General features: G+C 41.0%; 2 protein-coding genes across 2 annotated transcripts in view; both read right to left on the bottom strand.

Moving 5' to 3' along the window:
* The window catches only part of LOC109848085 (inner membrane protein PPF-1, chloroplastic-like), a 27,911-nt gene extending 16,596 nt beyond the window's left edge, over window positions 1–11,315 (bottom strand). Inside the window, exons 1-10 of the mRNA XM_020417399.1 lie at window positions 11,190–11,315; window positions 10,357–10,467; window positions 9,931–10,005; window positions 9,445–9,505; window positions 2,941–3,014; window positions 2,734–2,838; window positions 1,639–1,746; window positions 1,439–1,542; window positions 1,041–1,190; window positions 838–955 (exon numbers count right to left, since the gene is read on the bottom strand). Of these exons, the coding sequence (XP_020272988.1) occupies window positions 838–955; window positions 1,041–1,190; window positions 1,439–1,542; window positions 1,639–1,746; window positions 2,734–2,838; window positions 2,941–3,014; window positions 9,445–9,505; window positions 9,931–10,005; window positions 10,357–10,467; window positions 11,190–11,303 (1,020 nt within the window). The 5' untranslated portion in view covers window positions 11,304–11,315. The remainder of the gene's footprint in view (window positions 1–837; window positions 956–1,040; window positions 1,191–1,438; window positions 1,543–1,638; window positions 1,747–2,733; window positions 2,839–2,940; window positions 3,015–9,444; window positions 9,506–9,930; window positions 10,006–10,356; window positions 10,468–11,189) is intronic.
* Window positions 6,925–9,195, bottom strand: LOC109848083. Its single transcript, XM_020417398.1, has 2 exons — window positions 7,471–9,195; window positions 6,925–7,147 (listed from the first exon to the last, which is right to left on the bottom strand). Exons 1-2 carry the CDS (start codon window positions 8,615–8,617, stop codon window positions 7,104–7,106), a joined length of 1,191 nt encoding a protein of 396 aa, XP_020272987.1. The 5' UTR covers window positions 8,618–9,195; the 3' UTR covers window positions 6,925–7,103.

The following is a 14,034-nucleotide window of genomic DNA, read 5'->3' as shown; positions in this document are numbered from 1 at the left end:
GAAGTTGAGGACATGTAAGAGAACTTTGTCTTGTTCTGATTTCTTTATCTATCAATTTCCCTTTGTTATCTTAGTTACATGCTCTATGTAGTAGTTCTTGTAGGCAATATATCTGTATACAGGATAATTCAGAGGCGTGAATGTGACCGAATGGTTGCATTGCCGACCGAGTCACGTCCTAAAATATTTTATTTTGGTACTGGGGCGTGACATCTTTCCTTTGTAGTTTCCTCACTGCAATTTCCTATAGTAGATCATTTTTCTTTTTTCTTCTTTTAATTGCTAAACTAGCAACCCATCCCTCATTAATTTTTCGCATGGTTATGCAAATTCCAAATTTCATTCCGAGTTCTTCTTTCCTACTTTTCACGGTTAGTGTCACGCCCCAAGCATGCAGACCCGTTGGCATAGTGTAAGCCGATCCACTGAGTGTAGCGTGTTGTTTGGCTCAAACCACTGCCAAAATTGACTAGCCAATGATACACTTGAGTCTTTATCTTAGCTATTCAAACACTCAAATTCTCTTATAACCTACCGACATGGGACTATCCTTGAGGTCTCACAACCACCCCACAGCATACACCGCGCCAACTAGCTCGCGGGCCCGGGGCGTGATAGTCAGACTTGCAACCAACCCATCATTTAATACTCCCATGGTCATGCAAAGTCTAGATATCAATGTCAAAAAGGCCTTTCAACAGATAAATGACTTGGATACTGATAACAAATATTTGACTGATGAAGGCCTAATGATCAGCTAACTACATCACTTGATCTACCAGCCTACTAGGTTGTGTGGAAAAATAAAGAAACATAAATCTAGGCAGGACAACAGACCTTTGACTCTCCATCTGAATTATCATCAGAATCTGCTGTAGAAGCCAAAACCTCAACCTCTGCTGGCAAGGCTTTGTTCACCTTTATCTTATTTTCTTCTGCTTTCAATTGCTTAAACCTGCATCTCCGTTTTCTTAGTAATAAGGTAATTAATCCGCCGTAAAATGGCAAAGAATGGTACCTGATATAAATGAGAAAATTACCTTTCACCACTTCGTGCTGGCTGAGAATTAGACCGTTTTGCTTGACCAGCACTAATGATTCCACCTCCATCTGCACTAATAGCAGGCTTTGCACCACCTAATTTCCTTAACCATATTTGTTGTGCTGTACTGAGAATGTTGTTTGTAAACCTGCACCCAGCGGAACACAATTAATCACACATAAGCAAAACATCAGTCATATACAGAACCAATATTAATACTCTTATCCTATCATCGTGATTCTCAGTAAGTTCTGTACTGAGAATGTTGTTTGTAACATGTAACAACAACAGCTTTATCCCAAAATTTTGGGGTCAGCTACATGTCTGTACATGTTATATAAAATATTAGTGAAAGGAATCACAAGTTTGCTGATAAGAAAGTATTCATCTACAAACCAGTAAATTGATAATCCTGACGGGACTGATAATGAAAAGTAACCAATCATTAGAGGAAGAAACTTGAATATGAGTTGAGAGTTCTTTGCAGCTGGATCATCACTCTGCTGTTGTAGAAGAGGGAAGAATCAACATTCGATATTTTATGACATTATCTAGGAATTTTCAGAAATTAAATCTGACCAAAGCTGATTATTTACCTGAGGTGGCTTCATGATCTCCATTGAAACGAACTGTGAAACAACAAGTAGTACAGGTAGAACAAGGTATGCTGCTGTATCGGACCATCCTAAAGGTGGATGTCCATCCTGCACCAGTATGGCAGATGAAAATAACTCAATTTATATAAACATGTTTAATAATTTCTCCAGCTTGCTGCTTCTTAATAGCTCAGAAAATCCACCACAGACCAACAAAAAAAAAATTCATTTCCATAAAAATGTAAAACTGATATAATTATACAAAGTAATGACTGCTATGTTTATAACTAGTTTGCAGAACCATAAAGTACAAAAACATAAAGAAAATAATACTTTTCCAACAGATGTCTATCTAGAATATTTTTATCTCATTAAGTGCATGAAAAGTCAACTTTATTTACTCATATAAGATTGTTATGTGTCCTAGACACTTTTACCAACAATAGAATTCAAAATGTCATTCTTTGTTCATCAATATTCCCTAAAAGATAATTTACAATTTATTATCTTTTCTTTAAATCTAATATGTATATTATGCCAACATTATTAAAAGTCGCAATATTGTATGGATGTGCTTATCCCTTTATTGAATCACTTCAACGAATAGATTATGCTACTCCTATATATCGAGTTGGTTGCCCTTTTGCAGGAATACATATTGGATCCGTCAATTATGTTATTGCAAAATCCCCACTCACAGAGACCTGGTGGAATTGCTATTGAGTTCGTGGTATGGAACCTTCACTGGTCAGTACTCACATAAAGCCTTTACATATTTTCTTGTTAAGGTATGTTATCTTTTGTCATATGAATTGTTCATTCCTTATCGTTTTTTAAAGTCCATCCCCGTTAAGACTTTTATCTCTAGGCAAGCCTATCATAGTTGCAACCAGTAACAGATCCTCAGGTACTACTACATATGGAATCAAAATTCTGTTGCAGAATAGTATAAAGTAGTTTATTTTCAGCATTTTCCCAAGGAAAAGTAAATGGTACATGTTCTCGTGAAGCAAAGCAGGACACTGATCAAGAGATCAAAAAAAAGAAAAAGCATAGGTTGTTCACTTGAAGACTGGAAAAAGGAAAGAAAACTACCACAAAAGGGAATAGCCAGGAAATGCCAGACCCAGTTTGTCGAGCAGCAATTGTTGTTGGACCCGCCAGTGATGGAATCCAAAAAAATCCTTCTGTTAGGAGACCCTTCATTCAAAAAGATTGACAGATTAAGACAATTTTAAGCAACTGAAACTAAAAATCGCAGTTTCAATGCAATACACATGTTCAAGAACGATAATTTTGTACCTCGTTGGCAACATTTGAAAGAGCTTGGTACAGTCCTATCCACACAGGTATTGTAGCCAAAGTTGGAAAACATCCTGTAGTAAAGGACGAGGGAAGAATTAATATTATTGTGTATACAGCGCCATGGTAAATACTGAATATACATAAAATATGTTTTAAGCAACTACAGAAGGTGTTGTAACATAAAAAAGAAAAGAAATAAAAAAAAACATAGTCAGAAGATAAATTTCAATAAGCTAATTACTAGACGCAAGTATAGGCTTCTCTGGACAAAGATGGCAATTATGACTTCCCACGTGCAGTAGAATTGGTTTGAGAGAAATGTTAGAATTTCATTGCAGTATTAACTGGGTGATGATAGCTGCATAGAAACTATGGCTCCTAACTCCCAAAGAAAATGACAGTCACATATCTTAGGAAAGCGGTGATCTTTCCATCGAACACCCAATTCAACTTAATTTATGTGTTTGTTCTTTATGCAACGACAGGGGAACTGGTGTGCATGCGTCATAAACTGCTGAATAAGACATGATTTGCAAAATAGTTGAGCTCGTACAAGGAGTACCACTGCTGCAATATAAAGAGATTATAATGTATCTTCTAGAAGCCTGATATAGTCAGCCCTTACACTCAGACCTTTATCTGAGAAACCAGGAAAACTTCTAGCCACACATTGGTAGTTTGACACCATTTCCTTGTTCCTCAATTCCCTTCTATAATTGTAAAATTTGCCTAGTAAATTCAGACATTCATAAATCTGAAAGAATGTGTAGCAAGCTGCATTTAAATATTTATTACTGTTAAAACCAGCGTGTATCTTTTTGTCCCAGTCCCTTAGGCTTTCTTCTTTGAAACTATTTGCTAATTAGCCTAACTCATAAACGGTATCAAGTGCATTCCTTAACCAGTTTAACATAGATAACTGTGGAATTTTGGGTGAAAATTAGGGCTGTCTCTCACATAGAGAGGTACCACTCTTATATTAATGTATTCTTACAAAAAGGTCCTTACAACATTATCCAAATAACTCAACACTCCCCCTCAAGATGGGCGATAGATATCAATCATCCCCATCTTGTTACAAAAGATATCATACTCTCTAGAACCTAATCCTTTTGTTAAACAATCAGCTAATTGCTCTTCTGATTTCACATAGCTTATCATACTCTCTAGAACCTAATCCTTTTGTTAAACAATCAGCTAATTGCTCTTCTGATTTCACATAGCTTAAAGTCAGAGCTCCTCTATTCAGTTGTTCCTTGATAAAGAATCGATCAATCTCCACATGTTTGGTACGATCATGCTGAACTGGATTATTTGCAATATTAATCGCTGATTTGTTGTCGCACCAAAGTTGTAAGGAGTCTCTTCTAAACAGGCACAGCTCAGATAATATGTTTTTGACCCACATCAACTCGCACAGACTAACTGCCATAGCCCTGTACTCGGCCTCAGCTGTAGACCTAGCCACCACATCTTGCTTCTTGCTGCGCCAAGATATGAGATTACCTCCAACAAATACACAGTAGCCTGTAGTGGACCTATGATCATCCATACAACCCGCCCAATCAGCATCACAATAGCCTTCAATTTTCAGATGTCCAGAACTCCTGAACCATAACCCCTTTCCCGGGCTTCCTTTAATATACCTAAGAATTCTGCGAACTGCCTCCATATGCTGCTCTCTGGGATCATGCATATATCTACTCACCACACTCACTGCATGAGTAATATCAGGTCTCGTATGACATAGATATATAAGTCGTCCAACTAATCTTTGATATTGCTCTTTACTCACCGGGTCACCACCCTCGGCACACATCTTATGATTCTGCTCGATGGGAGTAGATGCAGCTCTGCACCCTAACATTCCTGTCTCTGAGAGAAGATCTAGAGCATACTTCCGCTGAGAAAGCACTATACCCTTTCGTGACCTTGCAATTTCAATTCCAAGGAAGTACTTCAACTGCCCCAGATCTTTAACTTCAAATTCCTCTCCTAATTTCTTCTTCAACCGTAGGATTTCCTCAGCATCATCCCCAGTGATTACAATATCATCAACATAGACCGCCAGGATGGTGATACGAGTTTTAGAGTGCCTGTAAAATACAGTATGATCCCCATTGCACTGCTTGTACCCCATACCACAGACTGCCAACCTGAATCTGTCAAACCATGCCCTCGGAGACTGTTTTAACCCATACAAAGACTTCTTCAACTTGCATACCTTCCCAGCTACATGAGAAGTAGTGAAGCCTGGTGGAATCTCCATATATACCTCCTCCTGGAGATCTCCATGCAAAAAGGCATTCTTGACATCTAGCTGATGTAGTGGCCAATTGAAGTTGGCAGCACATGACACCAACACTCTAACAGTGCTCATCTTTGCTACTGGAGCGAATGTCTCGTCATAGTCAATGCCATACGTTTGGCTGTACCCTTTAGCAACCAATCTGGCCTTGTATCTGTCGATCTTGCCCTCTGGAGTTTGCTTAACTGTATACACCCACTTGCATCCAACAGCACGCTTCCCAGCTGGCAAAGGTACCAACTCCCATGTGTCATTCTTCTTCAAGGCCTGGAGTTCCTCTTGCATAGCACTCAACCACCTAGGATCTTGCTTAGCTACCTGCCAGTTGTTAGGAACATGCACTGAATGCAATGATGCAATGAATGACTTATATGCAGGTGGAATGGATGCATATGAAATATAATTCGCAATGTCAGTATCCCAACTACCAAACCTAACTGGAGGTTTTCCTGCATTGACTCTAGAGGTTCTGCGAGATAAGACAGGAGTATTAGAAGTATCAGGGAAGGAATCATTACCTATCGGCTTAGGTGAAGAAGATGAGGAAGACACTGGAGAGGAGGGACTTAGGACATCAACAGTTGTGGGTACTGGCACAGACACAGGAGGCTGCTCATGCTGTTGTTTCTGTCTCCTCGTGTATACTCTCAGCTCCCCCTGACCTTGACTGCCAACTCCTGAGTCGTCACCACTCCTTGGCGATGTACCATCACTACTCGGTGACTCAAGTGGACATGGAATCATCCCAACCACGATGTCATTCTCATTCTCAATCACAATGTCATTCTCATTCTCATTCTCATTCTCCCCCTCTCTACTAGCATCAGTAGAGCCATCTCCAAACAAAGAACTCAACTCCGTTTTCTCCCCATAAAAAGGTTCAAACTCCCGAAAAATCACATCCATACTAACAAACAACATTCTTTCAGTGGGACACCAACACTTGTATCCTTTTTGACTTGATGAGTAGCCAACAAAGATACATTTAACTGCTTGCGGGTCCAATTTACTCACCATCAATCTGTGATCTCTCACATAACATGTGCATCCAAACACTCTTGGAGGAACAACAAAAACATTCGAGCCCAAGAGCATCTCACATGGTGTCTTCATCCCTAATACTCTTGATGGCATTCTGTTGATCAAATAAGCTGCTGTCATAACGGCCTCACTCCATAAAAACTTAGGCACATTCATTGTCAACATCAATGAACGTGTCACTTCTAATAGATGTCTGTTCTTACGTTTAGCCACCCCATTCTGAGCAGGGGTGTCTGGACATGTGGTTTGATGAAGAATTCCCTGACTAGATATGAAAGCCGCAAACTCCTTGTTGACATACTCAGTTTCATTATCTGTTCTAAGAATCTTCACCTGCACTCCAAACTGTGTCTTCACATAAGCCGAGAAATCTTGAAAACATTTGTAAACCTCAGATTTCTGCTTCATCATATATATCCAGACCATACGTGAATAACAATCAATGAAGGTAACAAACCATCTAAAACCACTAATAGAGGTAGTAGGACATGGTCCCCAAACATCAGAATGGACAAGTGCAAATGGTTCAAAACTTCGAAGGCCAATCATTTTATAAGTAGAACGAGTATGTTTTCCAAGTTCACAAGCATTACAAAATATATAAGTAGAACGAGTATGTTTTCCAAGTTCACAAGCATTACAAAATAACTCTTTTCTATCCACTTTCTTTATTATCTCAGGTTCTAACCTACTCAAACTATCAAAAGATAAATGCCCTCGTCGGCAATGTTGAAGCATTGCTTCTGCCTCTGGCCCTCCACTAACAGCAACAGCAATCATTGCAGTCTCCCTGTCCAAGTACCAAAGGCCATCACGCCTGATGCCAGTCCCAATCCTCCTCCCCGTTTCCTTCTCCTGGAAGACACACATATCCCGATCAAATAACACAGTGCAATTTAATTGATCAATGAGAGAGCTAATAGAGAGTAAGTTAACTGGAAATGAAGGAATATGCAATACAGATGACAAGGTAATAGATGAAGTGCAATTGACCGAGCCAGTACCCCTGATGGGTTGGGATGTCCCATCAGCAGTCTGAACTGTCTCAGGATGCATATGCTTACTCGGATAATATAATGCAAACTCACTAGATGATCCTGTGACATGCCTAGATGCACCTGAGTCTATGATCCAATCAACATGAGTTTTGGTGGATGCAAGTGCCTGAACCTGTGTACCTTTGTTTGTATGAGCATAACCAACAAAGTTACCAAAGTAGTTAGTGTTATCCAGATCCTGAGTGACTTGTCCATTGCCCTTTGAACTCTCAGCCTGAAGCTTGAACAGACGTAGTTCCTCCAACTCTGTTATGTCAGCTCCAGTCATCTCAGCAGTAGTTCGGGACTCCTTTGCCACAGCTAGGTGAGCCACTCCTCGGCCTCCACGTCCTCTGCCTCCTCGTCCTGCACGGCTACCTCTCTGTCCTCTGCCCCCTCGGCTACCACCGGTATTGCGGAATTGAGGGCAATTGTAGCTGAGATGCCCTTTCTTTCCACAATTATAGCACTCTCTATCATCTCTGATGTGAGCATCTGGCACCACCAATGCCGAGCGGACAGGAGGTGAGGCCTCGCCTGTCATCACCTTCTGTCTGATCTCCTCTTGTTCCATCGATGCAATAGCCTCATCCAAGGAGGGGAGAGATGACAAGTGACATATTGCTGCCCTTCTTCCCTCAAACTTTGGATTCAGGCCCTTGAGAAAACGAGCCACACGTCTGCGCTCAAGATATTGCCTCCCCAAAAGAACATCTGCTGGATTTTGTAGTGATAACGGATCATAGTGGTCCAAATCCGCCCATAAGTGACGTAGCTCTGCTGCATACTGGTGGACTGTCTTCTCCCCTTGTGTGGTAGCGTCAATCTTCTCCTCCACTTCCATCATCATCATCACACTCCCAGCTCCAGAGTACATCCCTTCCAATGTCTTCCAGATATCAGCAGCACTTGAGATAGACTCTACCATCCCAGCTATGGTTGAAGACACAGAAGTCAACAACCAAGAAACCACCAGAGAATTAGTATTACTCCATGTGTTCCACTCAGCACTCTCCTTATTCTCTGGCTCAATGCACTCACCCTTCACATACTTTTCAAGTCCTTTGGTTCGAAGGTTCAACAATGCCCTCCGAGACCAACTCAGGTAGTTTCTTGTCCCCTCTAGCTTGACATCATTCGGCATCAACTTTACCCTCTCCATTACCCGCGCCGACTCCGATGCGGTCACGACTGACCTACTAGAATTCTCCTCTAGTTTGGTCTGAAATACCCTGGCCACCCCCTCCAGGATCTCCTTCAATTCCTGACTAGTCACAGGTGTTCCCATCTTCACACTTGACTGTTCTTATCTAAAAACCCAACACAGAGACAAGATCAGACCCACCTTAACTACGAGTCGTGCGTCTGTATGCAATCACAGACTTTCCATCTACTTGCAGTCTTGCACAACCCAAAGGTCATGGCCATCTAAGATGCTACTGTAATCTCTAGACCAGCCCCCAAAAAAAAACGACTTGAGCAAAAAACCAAACATTAGGGAACGGAGGGCTCACTGTTCCTCAGTCTAGGGCTTCACAAATCAAGACCGCCCCCAAAAAGAAATCAGTTCAAACCCCCCTCCTTCGTCCTCTCAAAGAAATCAACGAACCAGCTCCCCCTCCTTCCTTCGTTCTCTCTCTAGCTGCTGCCACGTCACCACGACCAGAGGTGAAGATGACGAAGCACGATGGAGAAGTCGGCGATGGTCCCAAAGTCGCCTCAAAGTCGGACCGCCCCAAGCTGAGCTCTCCGATCCAGAGAATGAAGCTCAAGAGCGAAGAAGAGGAGAGCACTCAAGCTGAGCTCTCCGATCCAGGGAACGAAGCTCAGCTGCGAAGAAAAGGAGAGCCGCCACCCAGCTCTGATACCATGTGGAATTTTGGGTGAAAATTAGGGTTGTCTCTCACATAGAGAGGTACCACTCTTATATTAATGTATTCTTACAAAAAGGTCCTTACAACATTATCCAAATAACTCAACAATAACTGACCCAATCAAGTAAGCTCAACCAGTCAATCCAATAACTGTTCATATACGGAGCATAACTAAGGATTTGGTTTTCTTGAAGCATAGCAATTAAAAAGAACAAAGAAAATATTTAGAACAAAAACAGACCTGCTAACGGATTCACCCCAGCTTGTTTATATAAACGTGCAGTCTCAAGCTGTATTCTTTCCTACAGACAGGCCAGAAAAGAATAACTCAGGTCATATGAAACTTTCCATCCTAGCTGTAAATTGAAAATACACAAGACAACTAAGAAGATTCACTAATACCATATATGCAAATAGATTGAAGCTCTAAGAGATGTTTATAAATAAATTTCTATGTAAGTGATGAGGCCTGGGAATAAGTGTCATCATCTCTAAGGTTAAAGTATTGTTAAGAGTCATAAAACAAATAAATGCCCTTTTAAGGAAATAAAAAGTTAGTTTTTCAGTGTCGAACATAATTACATTAACACCTTCTATAATAAATTCTTTTGGGCTTTAGAAAGAGAGAAAATTTTCTCAGAGGTCTCACCTGTCAAATAATGCAAATGTTTTCCTTTTGTGATACATAACTTGCACTTCAACTTGAGAATGAGGACGTAAGACTAACCTGATTGCCTTTGTATCTTTCTTGTATTGCCTTGAGCTTGGGCTGTAAATTTTGCATTGCCAACGTCGACTCAACCTATAAAAAAAAAAAGCTTGAATGCATTCTGGGACCATAAGATCTATTATGTTTAAAGAATTATGTGCTCCCAATTACGCTTACTTAGTTGTTAGTTATATTTAAAATAGGAGTATGAAATGATATACATTACACAACAAGGTTTTCAAAAATAAAATAAGACGCATAAATAAAGGCTCTAGTAATTATTCTTATAGAAAGATAAAATTTCAAAGAGGTCAGGGAAACATTTAACTGAGAAGCTAACTTCATACCCACACAATAGTATGGAGCTATTTAGCATATAAATAAATATGTTACCATAGAAGTAATCAGTTAGAGTGCAGTCAATATAAATTAGAACATTATTACCTGCTTTTTCGTCAAAGGGAGGGTTGCCACCTTAACAATGACAGTCAGCAAAATGATTGCAAACCCATAAGCATAAGGCACATGTATAGCTTGAAGTCCGTCCTTTAGCACCTAAACACAGATAACAAGGAGATAAGCCTTTAAACTCTTACTTTGGTAAAACCATCAAATCTTCAACATATATCACTTTCTCCTAATGATTTTATTATTATTATGGTTGGAAAAAAACATTTGTGGCTTGAAATTTCATTGATGCAGTCCATACTACAAGAAGAACCAAGATAATTAAAGCATACACAATCTCCTATCAAACTGACAAAATAACATGATAGATACATCCAAAGGCTATGTGAAAGTACTATGCAGATGGATTAAGTGCTCCATCAATCCAAAATATTGATACGCAAAGTGGGTATATGGGGACAATGAGCAAGGTGCTTTTGTAAAGTACATTTCTAACGTCCTGTCCCTATTGAGAATGATCAGATGGCCCTGGATTTTCCTTTAACTGTTTACATCAGGCCCTGGAGCACGTCATTAAGAATCCTATTTTCTTAGTACTAATCTCGTTCTAAAATGACCATATATTTCGTTTCGGGTATTTGGCGCTACAAAGCGAGAACCCACAAAAGTCGCCACTTCTTGGATGCAATTTAAAGTTGTGCTCAAACTGCAAATCCAAAATTCCAAAAAACATTACTTCTCTGGACCGAATCTATATACATTGAAACACTTGATTATAGAACTCTTCCTTCAATCTTCTATTCAAATACTAATCAGAGGAGATAATTTCGTTTCAGCTAATTTTTAGTCTCGTTTAAGACAAAATTTACCTTTAGGACCACTTCCATAGCATCGGATATAAACCCGAACCAGCCTCCACTCTTCTGCGCCGTCGACCCCCCCCGCGTCCGAGCCCGCCGCTGGATCCACAGCAACCGCAGCATCAGCGATCGTGTACAGAAGAGAAGATCGAGGAATGGGACGGGGAGGAGATTAGGGTTTTGGCCATGGGAATTTTTTCTTTTCTAGGGTTTTCTTTGGATGAGGGGGTGATTTTTTTTTTGGGGGGGTTTCTCCTCTTCTCTCCTCCACTGAGCGAGTGGCCTCTTATTATCCGTTAATATTGTTGAGTGCGGGGGCGGCGAAATCAAAATTGGGAGCGCTAAAAATGTTCTCGGAACGAGGAGGACGTTACTTAAAGGAGGAGCCAATGGGATTAAGACGCGTGGAGTTTTGTTCTTAGCTAACGTGGTCCGGTGTCTCACCGTACGTGAGTCGATAGTGACCGTCGGATTTGGTTGGCCGCGTTCGGACCAATTAGAATCGGAATGAGAAGGGTGCGTACGTGTTCTGATTTGTAGAAGAATTTTTTTTAAAATCGCCTCCACACATTTTTTTTTAAGAATTAGACCTTATTTACTTTTAATTATAAAATCGATCCACTTTGAGTTAATTACGATACTAATTAGTCGGAGTTATCAACCCCAACTAATTAGTAGCCTAATTACAAGCGGGGTCAATGAAGGGGAAGGTTTGCGGCTGCTAATTAGGCTGCTAATTAGTCGGGGTTGAGAACCCGACTAATTAGTAACGTAATTAACTCAAAGTGAGTCGATTTCTGTAATTAAAAGTGAATTAGGTCGATTTCTTTAAAAAAAATTCTGTTGAGACGATTTTGAAAATTTCTTCAAATATGTGGAGTTGCAAACGTTTTTTAATTAATTTAACGTTAATTTGAACAATCTAGAATTTTATCTTCGCTTTCAAATATAACAAACATATTAATGGACCCTCTTGCATCAACATATGACCTATATTTTTTCAATCTTAGATGTTTTTCTCATATCCATTTTGTATCTGCAATATCTGTATTAATATGGATATGAGTTTTCTTTATCAATACATATCTGATCCATTTGCACCCGTACTTCAATAAAATTAAGCGCATACACTTCTACCTATCTGATATTTACATGCACCCATTTCGGTGGTCTACACACATCAATTTTTCTTTTCTCAGATATTTAAATAGGTAACTGTATGTTAGGTTGGAGGTGGATACCAACCTCCGACGGCGGAGGAGCTCCGACGAGCTCCAGGATGACGCAGGGGACAGTGGCGGATTCGACGACGAACGCGACCCTCGTTTGGGGAGAACGCGACCCTCGTTTGGGGCGAACGCGGCGTTTGAAACTCCGACGCTCGCGTCACGGCATCCCACCCTCGCGTCCGAGCAACCGCTGGCGACAGGCTGCCCCCAGCCTGTCAATTCCGCCTATAAAACCCCCCTTTTGCCCCTAGGGTTTTTCTGCTCCTTCTCCCCGACTTTTCTCTGGCGGCGGTGGAAAACCCCCAAAACGCAGCAGCGTTCTTTCTCCTAAAATCGCAGCAGCGATTTTCCATTTAATCCCAGCTTTTCAACAGTGTTTTGAAAAGGGGATTTAAGAAGAGAGAGAAGAGAAGAGGGGACTTTATTGTGGGTATTAACACTGTAGCTACAGTGTTTATTTGAGAGATCTCAGTTTAGGGATCTGCTCTTGATTTGTAATTTCTTATTAGATTAAATAAGAAATTGACTGTGTGGCTCCCGAGGACGTAGGCAGTTGCCGAACCTCGTAAATCTTGTGTACTGTTCTCTATTCTTGGTATCAGAGCGTGAAACGATCTAGAGGAAGTCAGATTCAAGTGGGAGCCATGGCCGCAGATGAGGGAAAGGTGAGAATAGAGAAGTTTGATGGATCAGATTTCGGATTCTGGAAAATGCAGATAGAGGATTATCTGTATCAGAAAAATCTGTATCAATCTCTCTCGGGGAAGAAGCCGGAGGGTATGAAGGAAGAAGATTGGAATCTTCTGGACAGAAAAGCCCTCGGGGTTATTCGTTTGACGTTAACCCGCAATGTTGCTTTTAACATTGCAAAGGAGAAGACCACGGCAGATCTTATGGCAGCACTCTCCAATATGTATGAGAAGCCATCAGCCTCAAATAAAGTCCATTTGATGAGGCGGTTGTTTAATCTGCGAATGGCGGAAGGTGCATCGGTAGCACATCATCTCAATGAACTCAATACAGTCACGACCCAATTGAGTTCAGTTGATATTGAGTTTGATGAGGAAGTTCGAGCGTTGATCCTTTTGTCTTCCCTACCAGAGAGTTGGAACGCTACGGTCACAGCTGTGAGTAGCTCATCGGGAAGCAATAAGTTGAAGTTTGACGACGTTCGTGATCTGGTTCTCAGTGAGGAGATCCGACGGAGAGAGTCGGGGGAAGCTACAACCTCTTCAGTATTGCATACAGAGTCAAGAGGTAAAAGTTTAACCAGAGGAAATGGATCAGATGATAGGAGATCCAAATCCAGAAATCCCAACAGTTCGAAGGCTATCGAGTGTTGGAAGTGCGGGAAAACCGGGCACTACAAGAATCAGTGCAGGAGTGCACGGGAGGAGTGGGAGGCAAATGCAGATGTGAACGTTGCTTCCACCTCAGGAGGAGATGATGCGCTGATATGCTCTTTGGAGAGCAAGGAGGAGTCTTGGGTGTTGGACTCGGGAGCATCATTCCATGCTACTTCTCAGAAAGAATTCCTCGAGAAGTATATCCCCGGAAACCTTGGAAATGTATATCTTGGTGACGATCAAGCATGTGCCATTATTGGCAAAGGTGTAGTGAAGATT

This window comes from Asparagus officinalis, chromosome 7, assembly GCF_001876935.1.
Source record: "Asparagus officinalis chromosome 7, Aspof.V1, whole genome shotgun sequence".
Taxonomy (NCBI): domain Eukaryota; kingdom Viridiplantae; phylum Streptophyta; class Magnoliopsida; order Asparagales; family Asparagaceae; genus Asparagus; species Asparagus officinalis.
The sequence above is the reverse complement of the archived record's forward strand: the minus strand, read 5'-3'. Positions and strand labels throughout refer to the sequence as shown.

What these genes read in the sequence shown, in the direction of transcription:
- LOC109848083 (XM_020417398.1), bottom strand. Translation starts at nt 8,617, where the DNA reads ATGGGAACACCTGTGACTAGTCAGGAATTGAAGGAGATCCTGGAGGGG. An exon ending in TTATGCTCATACAAACAAAG is followed by an intron (nt 7,148 to 7,470) that starts GTACACAGGTTC and finishes TGTGTCTTCCAG; the next exon opens with GAGAAGGAAACGGGGAGGAG.